The sequence below is a fragment of the Sarcophilus harrisii genome, chromosome 5 (assembly GCF_902635505.1).
Source record: "Sarcophilus harrisii chromosome 5, mSarHar1.11, whole genome shotgun sequence".
Taxonomy (NCBI): domain Eukaryota; kingdom Metazoa; phylum Chordata; class Mammalia; order Dasyuromorphia; family Dasyuridae; genus Sarcophilus; species Sarcophilus harrisii.
This window is the reverse complement of record NC_045430.1, coordinates 29,106,450-29,120,721: the sequence shown is the minus strand read 5'-3', so window position 1 is coordinate 29,120,721 and position 14,272 is coordinate 29,106,450. Positions and strand designations below refer to the sequence as shown.

Below are 14,272 nucleotides of genomic sequence, written 5' to 3'. Positions count from 1 at the left end.
TTGTTGTAGGATCAAATGAGATAAAGAAGGGAAGCCAGTGCTTTACATACCTTAAAGCACCATATAAATAAGACTCATATAAGTTTTAGTAAAAGTGAAAGGAGTTCAAATTTTGGAGAAATTGAGTTCCAGAAGCATGTGTTCTGCTCAAGGACGTAAAAAATATTCAGTGAGGTTCTATTCTATAAAGTCATACAGATTAATTTTCTTTGATTGCTAACAAATTGATTGCTTAATTCTTGAAGCACTTTTATTTATCAGTAAAATTGATCCTTTTAAAAAGGTCATTATCACATGCTGGTGGAATATTATGCTTCCAAAATTCATTTGTCTTCTAAAGTTTTGTAAAAAAGAAAATGACGGATGTTACTTGAAAATATCCAGGTGCATCCCTCAAAGGTAATTAATACACGTTGCTTTTCAGGTGCTGCGTTCGTGGAAGGAATTTGACCTTGCAGTGATAATTATAAATTTTGGGAAAAAGCTGCTAGACACCACACAAGGGTTATTTTCAAATGTCACTAAAACTTCCTTTAGTGATGATGAGCAAGAAGAACTGTTAGATGAGGTGATTGTTTTATTTTTAATTTCCCTACATACAGATGCTTTCTTGGGTTATTATATAGGACATGTGATGATTGAGGGGACACTGGTAATAATTTGAATAGTAAAATCTTATATGATATGGCAGGACAACTCTCCTTAAAATTGGATACTTTAGTTTGGGTTTCAAAAAAATATATATATATATATACAGTTATATATGTATATATTTTGGATATTATATGCATAGCTTTGTACACACATGTATGTATATATGACCACATATATACATATATCTACACACATATATGTGTTTTATATATATATATATATATATCTATATACACACACACACATACACACATACATGTGTGTATGCATATAGGATCTTAGAGACCATATTGCAAGTGAGGAAACTGAGACCCAGGGAAATGAAGTAACTTGCCTAAAATCACACTGGTTATAAGTAGCAGAGCCAGCCTTCAATCTGGGGTTGTCCTTTGTCTTCAAACCCAGAGCAATTTATATTGTTCCATGCCAAGGAAATCTACTTCAGTACTAGTTCTAATTCTCGGATTCTCTCATCTCCTTGGGCTGCAGTTCCTTCCCCTGTAAAATAGACCAGGTGGTCGCCAAAGCCCTTTGTATCTAGCTCTTGATCCAGGATCTAATTCTCCCCTGTATCAGGAATGGTGAGGAATGGTTTCCTTTATTGTAGGAGAGATTGAATGAGATTACCTCAAAGTTTATTTCTTTCAGTTGTTGAGTATAGCACTCAATAGATCCAAGACAATCAGTGAGAATAGCTGCAGCAGACCTGCTGTAAATTACCTAGGATATCACCATTTTCACTCTAGATTTCTGAAACTTAATTTTGACACTAGTTCTTTCACGTTAAACAGCTCCTGATTCTTGTAAGCTATTTCCTTAAGTGGAGGTTTTCAGTTAAGAAAAAAGCTGCAATGATGAAAAAAAATGCACCCATCTCATTACATTTATTGTCTGTTGATAACATGATTGAGAGTTGTCTTTTTAGTCAACAATCAAATAACGGAATATCACATTGGGAAATGGGTTCAATAGGCAATACTACATATATGCCATGAAGGTATATCACCTTCCAAAATCTATAAAGAAATAAGTGGGGTGGGATGGGTGAATGGTGAAGCAAAGGGTGAGGGAAGAAGCTAAGGGAGGGATCCCTGGGTGGAGGGGAGATTAAGTAAAAATAAGCCAAGTTATGGGGCAGAATTTAATGAGAGAGTCAGTAGGGAAAGGAAAGATGTGTGTGTATGTGGCACGTGTGAGTGTGTATATGTATGTATACAGCTATATCTACATAAATATATCTTAACTGTAGCTTGCTTGGGAATGGTGAGAATGAAAAAGACATATATGTGTATGTATGTATATATCTACATATATTTCTATACATATATATATATATATATATCCTTAACAAATATCAAAAACAAATTTGGGGGCAGACTGGTCCATTAGTTTGCCCTTTTTGGCAAAGGATGTGTAAAGTAATCAATATCTGCATTTGAGTTTTTAAAATTTTATTTTTCTGTATCAATATCCATTATGGATAATTCAATAAAATCAAATATTTTGAAAACACAGAAATACTTAAAGCGATTTCTTAGCTTTTTGGTTTGCAAGATTTTGTTTATGTAGATAGAAAATTAAACAAAAACTCTTTATTTCTCTATTTACATAAATCAGTATTCTTTGGGGTTGTTTCTATTAGCTACATTATAACAAGAAAAAATTATCAACATGAGTTCTCACACTTATGTCCTAAAATAGAAATCACTTATTAATGGCATGAAATCAAATTTAAAATTTTATCTCTAATGTGAAATTTAGGAAAAAATGACTTGAAAATGTAAGCTTTTAAATAATCAGGTTTATAATTTAGTATTATCATTACCAATTATTTAAAAAATATTTTATTGCAAGTTCATCCCCATATTTTTGTTTAAGGTGAAGAGTTCCTCTTTTGCTAAAAGTTGAAGGACCACTGGGTTAATAAGCTATGCACATCATGGCTTTCTAAGTCTGATTTTCATTTGTCAAACACAAAAACTATATTTTAAAGGGGTGTTATGTATTTGGGGGATAATGTTTGGCAGTAGAGCATGATTCATGTTTCTAAGTCTCTTCATTGGTTTGTGCGTAGGGTATCTCTGTCAAGAAAGTGAAGAAATCCAGGGCACACATTGTCATGCTGGACAAAATCAGTGAGCAACTCAATCTCATGGAAGTGCAGCTACTCAAATTGACAAAACAATGTAAGGTGCTTTCTTGCATTCTCTGCATCTCTATCTCACTTTGTTTTTGTATCCAGGGATCCTCTCCTCTCAAATACACCAATGAGGAGCAGATGAGAAGGGCAGTGGACAATGGGACTATACATCAGTGGTTTATTTCAACAGGAACTGTAGAAGAATGAATTGAATTAGGTTATTGGACGGTTCTCATTTGATAATTGGCTAGGATCCTAGGCCCAGCCCTAAACATTTTTTGTTGATCAGTCATTTGTTTCACTCATCTCTGACTCTCCATGAACCTATTTGAGTTTTTTTTTTTTGGGGGGTGGCAAAGATACTGGAGTGTTTTGCCATTTCCTGCTCCAGCTCATTTTACAGATGAGGAAACTGAGTCAGATGGAATTAAATGACTTTCCTAGCATCACACAGCTTAATAAGTGTTTGATGTCAGATTTGAACTTGGGAAGATGAGTCTTTCTGACTTTAAGCCTGATATTCTATTCACTTTGCCATGTAGCTGGCTAAAAGATTAAAAAAAAATTCTTGTAAAGTAATTTTTGTTATTTAGATATTTTTCACTCATGACTGATTCTTTGTGGCTCCATTTGGGGATTTCTTTTTTTTTTCTCCTGAAAATTATAATTTACTTATTTAAAAATCTTGGACATTACACTTCACAAAACTTGTTTAATTCATTAGAATTAGAGGACAAAGGGAAAATAGAAAAAATCCAGTTATTTTTGCCCAAAAGAAATCTGTAACTGAAAAGTTCCAGAAATATCATAGGAAAAGCTCCTTTCCACTTAATAATAATTGCAAACATTCAGAAAGATTTCAAGTACTAAAGAATCATAGTTAGGTCCACATAAGACTTAGAAACTACATTTCATAAGGCAAAAGATAAAGACTAATGACCAGTAATTACTATAACCATACAGAGCTAAGTATAATCTACAGGAGGAGAATGGATCTTTTTAAAATATATATATTTTTATTTTTAATAAAAACTTTTATCAATTCTGATGGACATGACTTTTTTCAACAGTGAGTTGACTTGGGCCAGTCCCAATTGTCCTGTGATGGAGAGAGCCATCTGTACCCAGAGAGAGGACCGTGGGACTTGAGTCTGGATCATAACACAATATTTTCACTCGTTTTGTTGTTTGCATTTTTTTCTTTCTCAGTTTTTTCCTTTTTGATCTGATTTTTCTTGTGCAGCAAGATAATTGTGGAAATATGTATAGAAGAATTGCATATATTTATATATATCTCATTTGAACATTCTAACAACCATGTGAGTTAGATGCCACAAATATTGTTATCCTCATCTTTTAGATGGGAAAACTGAAGATCAGAAAGGGTAGGTAATTTGCTTATAGCCATCTACAAAGGAAACACTAGAGCTAAGACTTGACCTTAGGATTTTTTTCTGACTATCTTTTGGGTCAGACTTTCTCTCCCTTATGCTAAAATTTATATAAAGCAAGATTATCATATTTATATATCACATATAATTTATTATGAAAAAATATTTTTATTGCATTATCTTTCTAATACATATTTTAAAATATACTTAATATTTATTATATAAATATATTATACAAGAATATAAATATAACATAAACAAGTATTTATCAAATATAATATATTTATAACATTTAATTATATATTATATTACCATATATATAATATGTTGTATATTATTATATTGGGGATGCTATGTTTTGTCTTTATATTGAGCAGAGTACTATATTCCCCTTATATAACATTTAATTTAATGTAATTTTAGACTCTCTGATGTTCTGAAAATAACAGATTTTAATAATTAAAAACTCATTTGGGTTCTCTTTGTCTCCAAAATTCTCACAATATAAAATTTAATTTAAATACACATAATGTAGAATGAAGATACCTGAGCTTTTCTTCTCTCTGACCCCAAGAAATAATTTATCCATCTTTGTTTTTGTATTATTTAAAATACTCAATTTCATGTTTGTTTGTTTAATTTAGATCCCTTTGTTGAACTCACAGGAACAGAAGATCCCCTTTTTCTCTACCCTATAATTTTAACTTGGACACTCAGAGGTGCCATGAGAGAAGGTAAATGATTTTTGGTTCCTTATCATTTACTTTGTGGGATTGCCAAGGTTTGCTCTTGGTTTCATTATATGGAAGGCACTGTGGCCTGGGGGACCTCCATGTGGTCCCATTTTGATAATGATTTTTGCTAATGAGCAACTGGACACCAAGAATGACATTTCTACAATATTCTTCCAATAGTCTTTGAAATATATTTAGCACCATCAATGCCTAATTGATAAATTAAGTAAAAAGTACCAGTCTGATTCAAATGATAGGCATCTATTTCTTACCTCTTTCAGCCATTTATATTGTAAATAAAATCTTTAAGAAGTCTTTTTTCATGGCGTGATCTCATTGATGTTTTAAAAAAATGAATGACAGAAAGTGACTGAGTTTGTTTGACCTCAGAAAGATAATGTTATCTTAGTTATTTACTCTTGTAGATTTTCTGTAAAATGAGAAATCTAAATGTAAATCCATAAAATAACTTATGATCAATAAAATGGTTTCATAATGATCTATTGACTTCTATTGCTTACACAGTAATGAAATTCAAGAATAAACCTCGTTTTCTGGAATTCTTTGTTCAAGTCATGACAAAATGTCTTCATGAAGAGAAATTTCACTATGTGGTGGAGATGGCATATACTGTTCAAAACTATCTAAAAAGGTACTTGTAATGTCAATATTGATAAATCTAATCCTTTTGATGGATTTTTCTAGTAGGGAGCAATTGTAGATCTTGCAAACTAATGTTTGATTACCAAAACAAGGAAATACTTTCCCCAGACAAAATATTGAGGTTGCTAATAATTCAGAGATTTTTCTTTTCTTTTTTTCCTATTGTTAGTAATCATTTATTAGATACCTAATATATATGGTATATATTACTGTGCTTATATATAATAAAATTTACATATATTACTTATTTGATAATATATAAATACCATATACATAACACTGCATTATCTAATATATTATGTGTATAAATAATCTAAAGCAATAATACAAAAATGCAATGATAATGCATAATCTAGCAATACATATTTTTCAATAAACATCTCTTTCATTCTTTTTTCCTGAGTAGTGAAAATCTCCTGTTCTCTAGACCACTGAATTTGTATGATCAGAGATACAACAGCTAAATGGCCTATACATTTCTAGTAAAACTCCTTGGATAAATTAAATGATTTTGGGGGAGGGACACTTTTCTAGACTGATCACCTAGTTCCAATCAAATTCCTTGGATATTCTGAGAAATCTGAAGTAGTTTGGGGACAATCATTTTGCCTTTATAAGAATTCATTGACAAGACATAAAGATTTCCTAATTTAACTCTTTAGACTTTGACTAATTTGTCATTTCTGTATTAGGAGAAACGAGAACTTTCTTGGATTTAAGAAAGCTGCAGCTACAGAAAGTACTACAACTCATGAAGACCATAAAAAGTACAAGGCAGCTGCCATGGAAATTCAAAAAGTAAATCTCACCCTGGTTTCTCATTTTTTTTTATTATAGCTTTTTATTTACAAGTTATATGCATGGGTAACTTTACAGCATTGACAATTGCCAAACCTTTTGTTCAGTTTTTTTCCCCTTCTTCCCCCCATTCCCTTGGTTTCTCATTTTTAAAGAAGCAAAGCAAACAGTTCTCTCCTTTATTTAGTCCTAAGAGCAATGTGTAGATGCAATGGAGGAAACCTAAAGATTTCCCTATCATTAATCTTGCTTTTGAAAATAAAATAAAATATGGCTTACAAGATTAAAAGAGGAGAGGTGGTGAATCTATTTAAATTCATACAGTAGGTATGAAATTTCTTGAAATGATGCTTCTAACAACTAGTGTACATATAACATTATCATTATGTACAATAATATCAGTGGGTTTTTTGTTGATTTGGTAAATAAGTTTATTTCTCCTTTCTTCTTTCTTTCCTTCCTTTTTTCCTCAATTCCTTTGTTCCTCCTTCTCTTATTCTTTCCTCCCTTTTTCTTTGTCTTTCTCCCTCCCCCTCCCTCTCTTCTCCCTTTCCCATTTCCTCTTCCCTCTTTCTCCTTCCCTCTTTTCTTTTTCCTTCCTTTCTTTTGCCTGCCCTTCCTCTCCTCTCCCTTCTTGATTTCCTTCTTCCCTTCCTCCCTTTCCCCCTTCCTCTGTCTTCCTCTCTCTCGTCCTTCTTTCCTTCCTTTCCTCCCTTCCTCCTTTTCTCCCTCCCTCCCTTCTTCTCTTTCTTCTTCCCTCCCTCCCTTCCTCTCTCCCTTCCCCTCCCTCCCTTTCTCCCTTTCTTCCTTCCTTCCTTCTTTCCTTCCTTCCTTCCTTCCTTCCTTCCTTCCTTCTTTCCTTCCTTCCTTCCTTCCTTCTTTCCTTCCTTCCTTCCTTCCTTCTTCCTTCCTTCCTCCCTTTCTCTTTCTTTTCCTATTTTCTTTCTTCCTTTTCCCCCTGTCTTTCCCTCTTTTTCTTTTCTTTCTTTCTTCCTCTCTCTCTCTCTCTCTCTCTCTCTCTCTCTCTCTCTCTCTCTTTCTCTCTCCATTATTGCTCTCTTTCTTTCTTTATCCCTCTGTCTCCGTCTCTTTTTCTCTTACTCTGGAACTCATTTTGATTTAGTAATAATACAGAAATGACACCTGCCCTACGGGGTGCTACGATCTGAACATATACATTAGCAAAGACCAAGTGCTTTCCCCTGATAGTCAATCCATCTTCAATCCATTGTTAGAGAGAATTCTGCCTCAGAAAGCTGACTAAATCTCTCCCTGCCCCTTCTAGAGTGAGCCTTGCTCCTCTCCCAATTTTCAGGTTTTGTGACTGATTTATTGTGTTAACTCCTCTTGTCTGATTTCATCTGAATTTGGTTACAAGAACATTTATATATGGCTCTTTAATTCTTTACTTTTTTTCTTTTTTGTTCCCATCCATGTGTGATTTTCTGGGGAAGAGACTCTTCCTACCCAAAGTGATCTCTAAACTTGTGTGTTGTCCTGCTGATTATTAATACCAGGAAACATACGACAGAGTCTGAGTTAAGGAGAGATTCTTCCTGGGTGATGAGGTCCTAGAGATCCTCTTGTATGTAGAGGATATTGCACTGGTTACTTCTAGCTTCATCGTCCTGCCAAGTCCAGGCCACTCTTGGACGGCTCTAATAATTATGGCAGGTAGGGGATGAAGTGCATAAAGCACCAGCTCTGGGATCAGGAGCATCTGAGTTCAGATCCAGCCTCAGACACTTAGTAGTTGTGAGGTCCTGGGCAAGCCATTACCACTGTTTGCCTTTTAAGTGAGCTGGAGAAGCTCACTTATCCTTGTATTGGGTCAAAATCTTCCTTTATGTAACTTCCTTCTATTATTTCTCAGTTCATCATTGCTTCTGGTACCAAGCAATGCAAATCTAATCCCACCTCCCTACTGCAGCACTTCAGACTTCATTCATTCACTTAGTTATCTATCCATTCATTCATATATTTATTTGTTTTGTTTACTTTTTTACCCAACATGGAACTCGTGTCAACCTCCCATTGTTCTACAATGAAAACAATGGATTGTAGTGTCTGTGATAAATTAGCTTTAAAAATATACCCGAATTGCTCTATGGAAACTTTGTTTAATTTATATCGTAATTGGCTGTTTTTATCCTCTCTCAAGTCCACAGAATTACAACTTGTGAAGCCAAAAAATAAAAAAGATGTTCTACGAGAGTATTTTGCCAAGCACCACTCATTGTTAGGAATGCCAGATTTGGAAAAGTAAGTTCATTTCCTGTAAATATGTATTTTCTATTTTCTGAATTTCATAAACCCTGAATCATTTTACTTATATGAAAAAGTTTTACTGGATATTGTTTTTTTGCTATATATTAAAGTCTTGGTCTGCATTTTTCAACTGGAATTGTTGAGCCTCTAAATTATACAGTTTTTGTCATTAAGATATTTTATATAAATTTATATAGATATAGATATTTTATTTTTGTCATTAAGATATTTTATATAGATATTACATATATATTTTATATTTGTTATTAAGATATTTTATATAGATATTGCATAGACATATAAAGATATTTTATATTTATCATTAAGATATTTTACATAGATATTACATAAATTTATATAGATAATATATTTTATATTTGTCATCAAGATATTTTATGTAGATATTACATAGATTTATATAGATAGTTTATATTTGTCAGGAAGATATTTTATATAGATATCATGTAGACATATATAATATAGATAAGATATTTTATAAAGTACTTAAAAGGTAACAAACATGATGGTGTTTGTCTTTCTTATATACTTAGAATTTTAGAGATGGATGGAATTCTTCTCCTGTGTTATTATGGATTTTAGCTCTTAGAGTAGGAGATTGGGTCTTGATTTGGGAGGGTTAGGAAAAACTCAAGCTGGCCACTTGACTTATGCTAATTGTGTAATCCTAGCCAAGTCTTCAGGAAATTTAGTTTTAGTGGTTTTTGGCACTGGTAGAGTGCCAAATGCTATACCATTATATTATTATAATCAAAAGTTAAGTCCCCAAAATCTTAGTACAGTTTTAAGCTATTAAAGCTGAAACACTCTGTGTATCTTTTTTTAATTTAAAAATTTTAAAAACAATAGCTTTTATTTTTCAAAATACATGCAAATATAAGTTTTTAATATTCACCCTTGCAAAATTCTGTGTTCTAAGTTTTTCTCCTTTTCCTCCTACCTCCTCCCCTAGACAGCAAATGATCCAATATTTGTTAAACATGGGAAATTCTTCTATACATATTTCCATATTTATCATGCTGCACAAGAAAAATCAGAACAAAAAGAAAAAAAGAGAGAAAGGGAAAAAAGCAAGCAAACAACAAAATGATGCAAATGTTATGTTGTAACTCACTTTTAGTTCTCACAGTCCTCTCTCTGGGTGCAGATGGCTCTCTCCAACACAAGACCTTTGGAACTGGTCTGAATCACCTTGCTGTTGAAAAGAGCCACGTCCATCATAGTTTGCTCAATTCTATATTCTTTGTAAAAAATAACATAATTGAGTTAGCATAGCAATAACTTGTGATTCAGCGAAATCTGAGTATGAATCTCCAAATACTTCATAAATGAATAAGCTACTTATTTGTACTGATGAGAGCTGATTTCTCTTTATGCCATTGGTGAGATTCTTTCCTCTTTAAGCTTTGAGCAGATAACATATTTTAGCAAAGAATAATAGTTAACAGTGTTGATATTTAAGCTTTGGTCTTGCACTCCTTATATGATTGCCAAGAGCAATGTTATTGCTACCAAGATAAGGGTTTAACGAATGAATGAAAAAAGCATTTATTCATTGCTTATTCTGTGCTAAGCTCTGTTCTAAGTGCTGAAGGGTAAGACAATTCATGATATCTTGGAGTTCATATTATAATAGGGGAGAAAACACATGAATGGTTTCACTTACAAGGCAGATGGAATCATCCTATCTTTAAGATGTAATTCAAGAATTACATTATTGAATGTAATTTCATTCATAAAATTCTATCAATTTCTGATGTTGAACCATTTGATAGAACTAAGAAATTTGGTAGTGAGAACTTTTTTTAATTAATAGAAACAAATAACCAAATAAATATAAAATCAGTAGAGGCAGCATTTTAATAGAATAGAGCCAAACAAAGTGCCAGAAACCAAGCATACAAGAAATACATTTTCTTTTTGATCCTTCCCAAATCTAGCTGAGGTTATGCTGTTTTGAGCTTTGTTTGTTTTCTGAGATAAATTATTCTGGTCTGGTTCTTCTAATCTCACTTTATAATCATTTAATAGAAATTTTTACTGTTTTTTGTATTTGTGCCTTTCATTTTTATTCTATCATATTACTCTATTATATCAATGAGTTATAATTTATGCAGTATTTTGCAATTACTAGACAAGTATTTTTAATCATTTTCTCCTATTATAAATAAGTAGAAGGAGTGACTATTTTTGTACAGTTATGAGTAGTTTAGAATTGGTATTAATTACTAAGTACCAGGCACTGTGCTGAGCACTGAGGATCCAAATTAAAAAAAATTTTTTTTTGTGCAAAGGAGGCTTACATTTTAACAGAAAACAATACAAATAGGGGCATAGTAGCCAGGGAAAGAGGTTTTGGATTGGATTTGGTTATCAGAGAAAGATGAATGGATTCAAAGGCTAATTGTTTAACCCAACTTTATGGATTTGATTACTGTTTCCAGAGCCAAGATGGAAAGGTAGGGGATCATATATTGGCAGTTCTTGAGCTTACTTGAGTTGTTGAGGCTGACTTAGATTTAATAAATTGTCAATGCTCAAGGCAGTATGGCCCCATTTAAATGATATCCCTCAGAGAGATTACAAGTTGAGTGAGTGGGCCTGAGCTAGATGTGGACTAATAAGGTTTTCTTTATATTTGAAGGGTAAAGGCTTATTCAAGGAGTTACTTAGTCAAAAAGGATGCTCAGTTTAGAGATTCATTTTATATTAAAAGGTTACTTCCCAAAGTGTCTGGCATATAGTAAGTGCTCAATAAATATTTATTGGTTGATTCTCTACATTTTCACCAAAAATGTATCAGCGTACCTGTATCTTTCACCTGTCTACAATCTTGCCAAAAATGTATCAGAGTACCTCTATCTTTCACCCCCACTAAGATTTTCTTATTTTTTCTTATATTTACTCTTCTCATGGTCATAGAATTATATCTTTTGGTTGTCTGCATTTACAGTCCTATAGTATAAGGGAATTTGATCATTCTTAAATATATTTTTCTTGGAAAATTTCTTATTCATATCCTTTGACCATTACTCCATTGAGAAGCTGTATATCTTATAATTTATCTATCAATCTTTAAAAAATTCTGGATTTTAGATATTGAACTTATATATGTAATATATTTATATAGTGTAGGTTTAGAGATATATACTAGAAATATTTTCCTCATATTTAATTTTTTTGTTTATTTTGGACGCCATTTTGTTGTTATTGTTGTGGACAATTCTTTTATTTGAATATAATCAAACCCATTTGCTTCCAGTAATGTATTCATTTCACTTGACTTTAAAGTGTTCCTTTTCTCCATGGCAATGGTTTTTATAGCTTTTTTTCTTTTTTTAATTGAAAAGTTTAGTTCATTTTCACTTAGCTTTACAACTGCCAGTTTTGTCTTTTAAGATAATACACATATTTATTTTTGTTGTTAATGCAAATTTAACAAAGCCAATTGGTTAAAAAAAAAGTCCCTTTCTCTCATTAAACTATGTGGACATCTTTAATATGAACTTCATATTATTAGATAAGATTTTTGTTTGGAACTTACCTTGATCTCATTCCCTTTTCCACCTTCCACACTCCTTAAGGAATCTTCCCCCTCTCCCTTTCTAACACATCCCAAAAATTCTTACACTTTCTGCAATTGGTTTATTTGAGAAGGCTGAATTGTTTTGAATATTTATGTCTTTGAATGAGAGTCTCTAGTCTTGTTGGGTCTTGTGGAAGACTTGAAATGTTTTTATCTTTCCCCAAATTCATAAAAGTTGAGTTTCTTTTTGGATATCTGTCTATCTCTTTCCTTGAAACAATACCTAGAGGTTTTTCAGGGTAGATAGTTCTGACTTTGTGGCCTTGGCTTCTTTATTTTTATAAATTATGTTTTAGCTTCTATTATTATCCCCTGTCCTTGAAGAGGAGTTCTCTATAATCCCTGATTTGTTTTTAACAGGTATCCTTTTTCCACTGATAGATTGAATTCCCCTTCCCCTTATTTTAATGTTAGTGGTTGGATATATTGTGTCTAAGAATATTGAACATTGAATTCTTTTTCACTGAGAACTTCTGAATTCTTTTCATTTGCACATTTGAAACTTGTTTTTGTTAGTTCTGGGAAGTTTCCATTGATCTTTCAGAATAGTGTATTAAAATTATTGTATTTTCCTAAAATTTCTGATATGTCAGCATTTATGAAATTGTCACATTGTGATTTGTCTACTGGACTCATCACTTAATTCCGTATATTTTCCAACTGACTGGATTAGTGATTTTTCTGCAAATATTTCCTCCAGATGATCGATCCATGGTTGGCCATAGTTCTGTTTTTGCTGTAATAAGTTTTGTGAGTTGATTTAATTGATTATTTCAGGTTTTCTATTAAATTCTCCAAAGCAGTAATTTTCTTCATTGTTTCCTACTGATTTTATAAAAAGCATCTTTTAATTTTAGCTGACTTTCCACTATTAAAAAAAAAAAACTTTTTTCAGGGTCATCTGTTTTTTAATTTGACTTTGTCATTTTACTAGTATTAATGCTTGAAAATTTCTTTGTCATTTAGTCTTTTGAGGATATGTCTCTGGATATCTTGCATTTCTATCTGTGTGGAATCTGTATTAGAGCTGTTGCTGTTGCTTTATAGTAAATTTTTTTAGTATTTATAATATCTAGTGTTTTGACCACAAGGGCCTTAAGAAAAAGGTCAAATGATTTAATTACTATCAAGTCAGAATAGGATTTTCTAGATATATTTAGTCCAAAACATTGTTATTTTTCTCTCATCTGGTATTTATATAATTTTTAAAAATCTCCTTTTTTCTTCCAGATTTAAGAGAGGTGACGTTAGAAAATTGGCTTTAAAAATCCTGTTGGAGTTCTTGTCCCCAAAAGCGGTTTGCTATATAAAAAGAAAAAGATTGCATCAATTATTTATTGAGGAGTTACCCTGGAGAGCTCAGATGAATTTACATTTGGCACATGCTCATTTCAGCTTGTTCAAAATCAAACTCATGGAGCGTAAGAAGATTAAAGTTTACAATTCACAAAATACAATGAGGTATGGAGTATTTTCCATGTAAAATGACTTGTTACTTAAATCATCAGGATTTGTGTATATGTTTGGTGCTACAGTAAAATAGCAACAACCAGCATAACAACAAAATCACTTCCAAACTGGCTTTGACTTTTGGATCCTATTCTTTCTATTTGAACCCTCTTGAAAGACATGTTAGATCTAAGATTGCCTGTCCTCAGAACCTGCTTCTAATGTGAAATTTTATTGTTCAGTCATGTCTGATTTTTTGTGACCCCATGAAATATAACACTTCAGGTCCCTCTATCTTCTACTCTCTCTCAAAGTCTAAGTTTATATCCATTGCTTTCAAGACACTGTCTATCCATCTCATCTTCTGCCATCCCCTTTTCCTTTTGCCTTTAATATTCCCCAATATCTGGCATCTTTTCCAATGAGTTCTGTCTTCTCATTATGTGGACCAAATATTTAAGCTTTAACTTCAGTATTTGATTTTCTAGTGAATAACGATTTCTTTAAGCACTGACTGATTTGATCTCCTTGTTGTCCAGGGGTTTTTCAAATGTCTTCTCCAGCACCACCA

The 14,272-nt window shown here is 32.4% G+C and overlaps 1 protein-coding gene across 1 annotated transcript in view; it reads left to right on the top strand.

The window, feature by feature from the left end:
- The window catches only part of CFAP54 (cilia and flagella associated protein 54), a 299,509-nt gene that overhangs the window by 98,013 nt on the left and 187,224 nt on the right, over positions 1–14,272 (top strand). Inside the window, exons 27-33 of the mRNA XM_031939791.1 lie at positions 425–568; positions 2,729–2,840; positions 4,830–4,919; positions 5,445–5,571; positions 6,275–6,380; positions 8,542–8,642; positions 13,483–13,713. Of these exons, the coding sequence (XP_031795651.1) occupies positions 425–568; positions 2,729–2,840; positions 4,830–4,919; positions 5,445–5,571; positions 6,275–6,380; positions 8,542–8,642; positions 13,483–13,713 (911 nt within the window). The remainder of the gene's footprint in view (positions 1–424; positions 569–2,728; positions 2,841–4,829; positions 4,920–5,444; positions 5,572–6,274; positions 6,381–8,541; positions 8,643–13,482; positions 13,714–14,272) is intronic.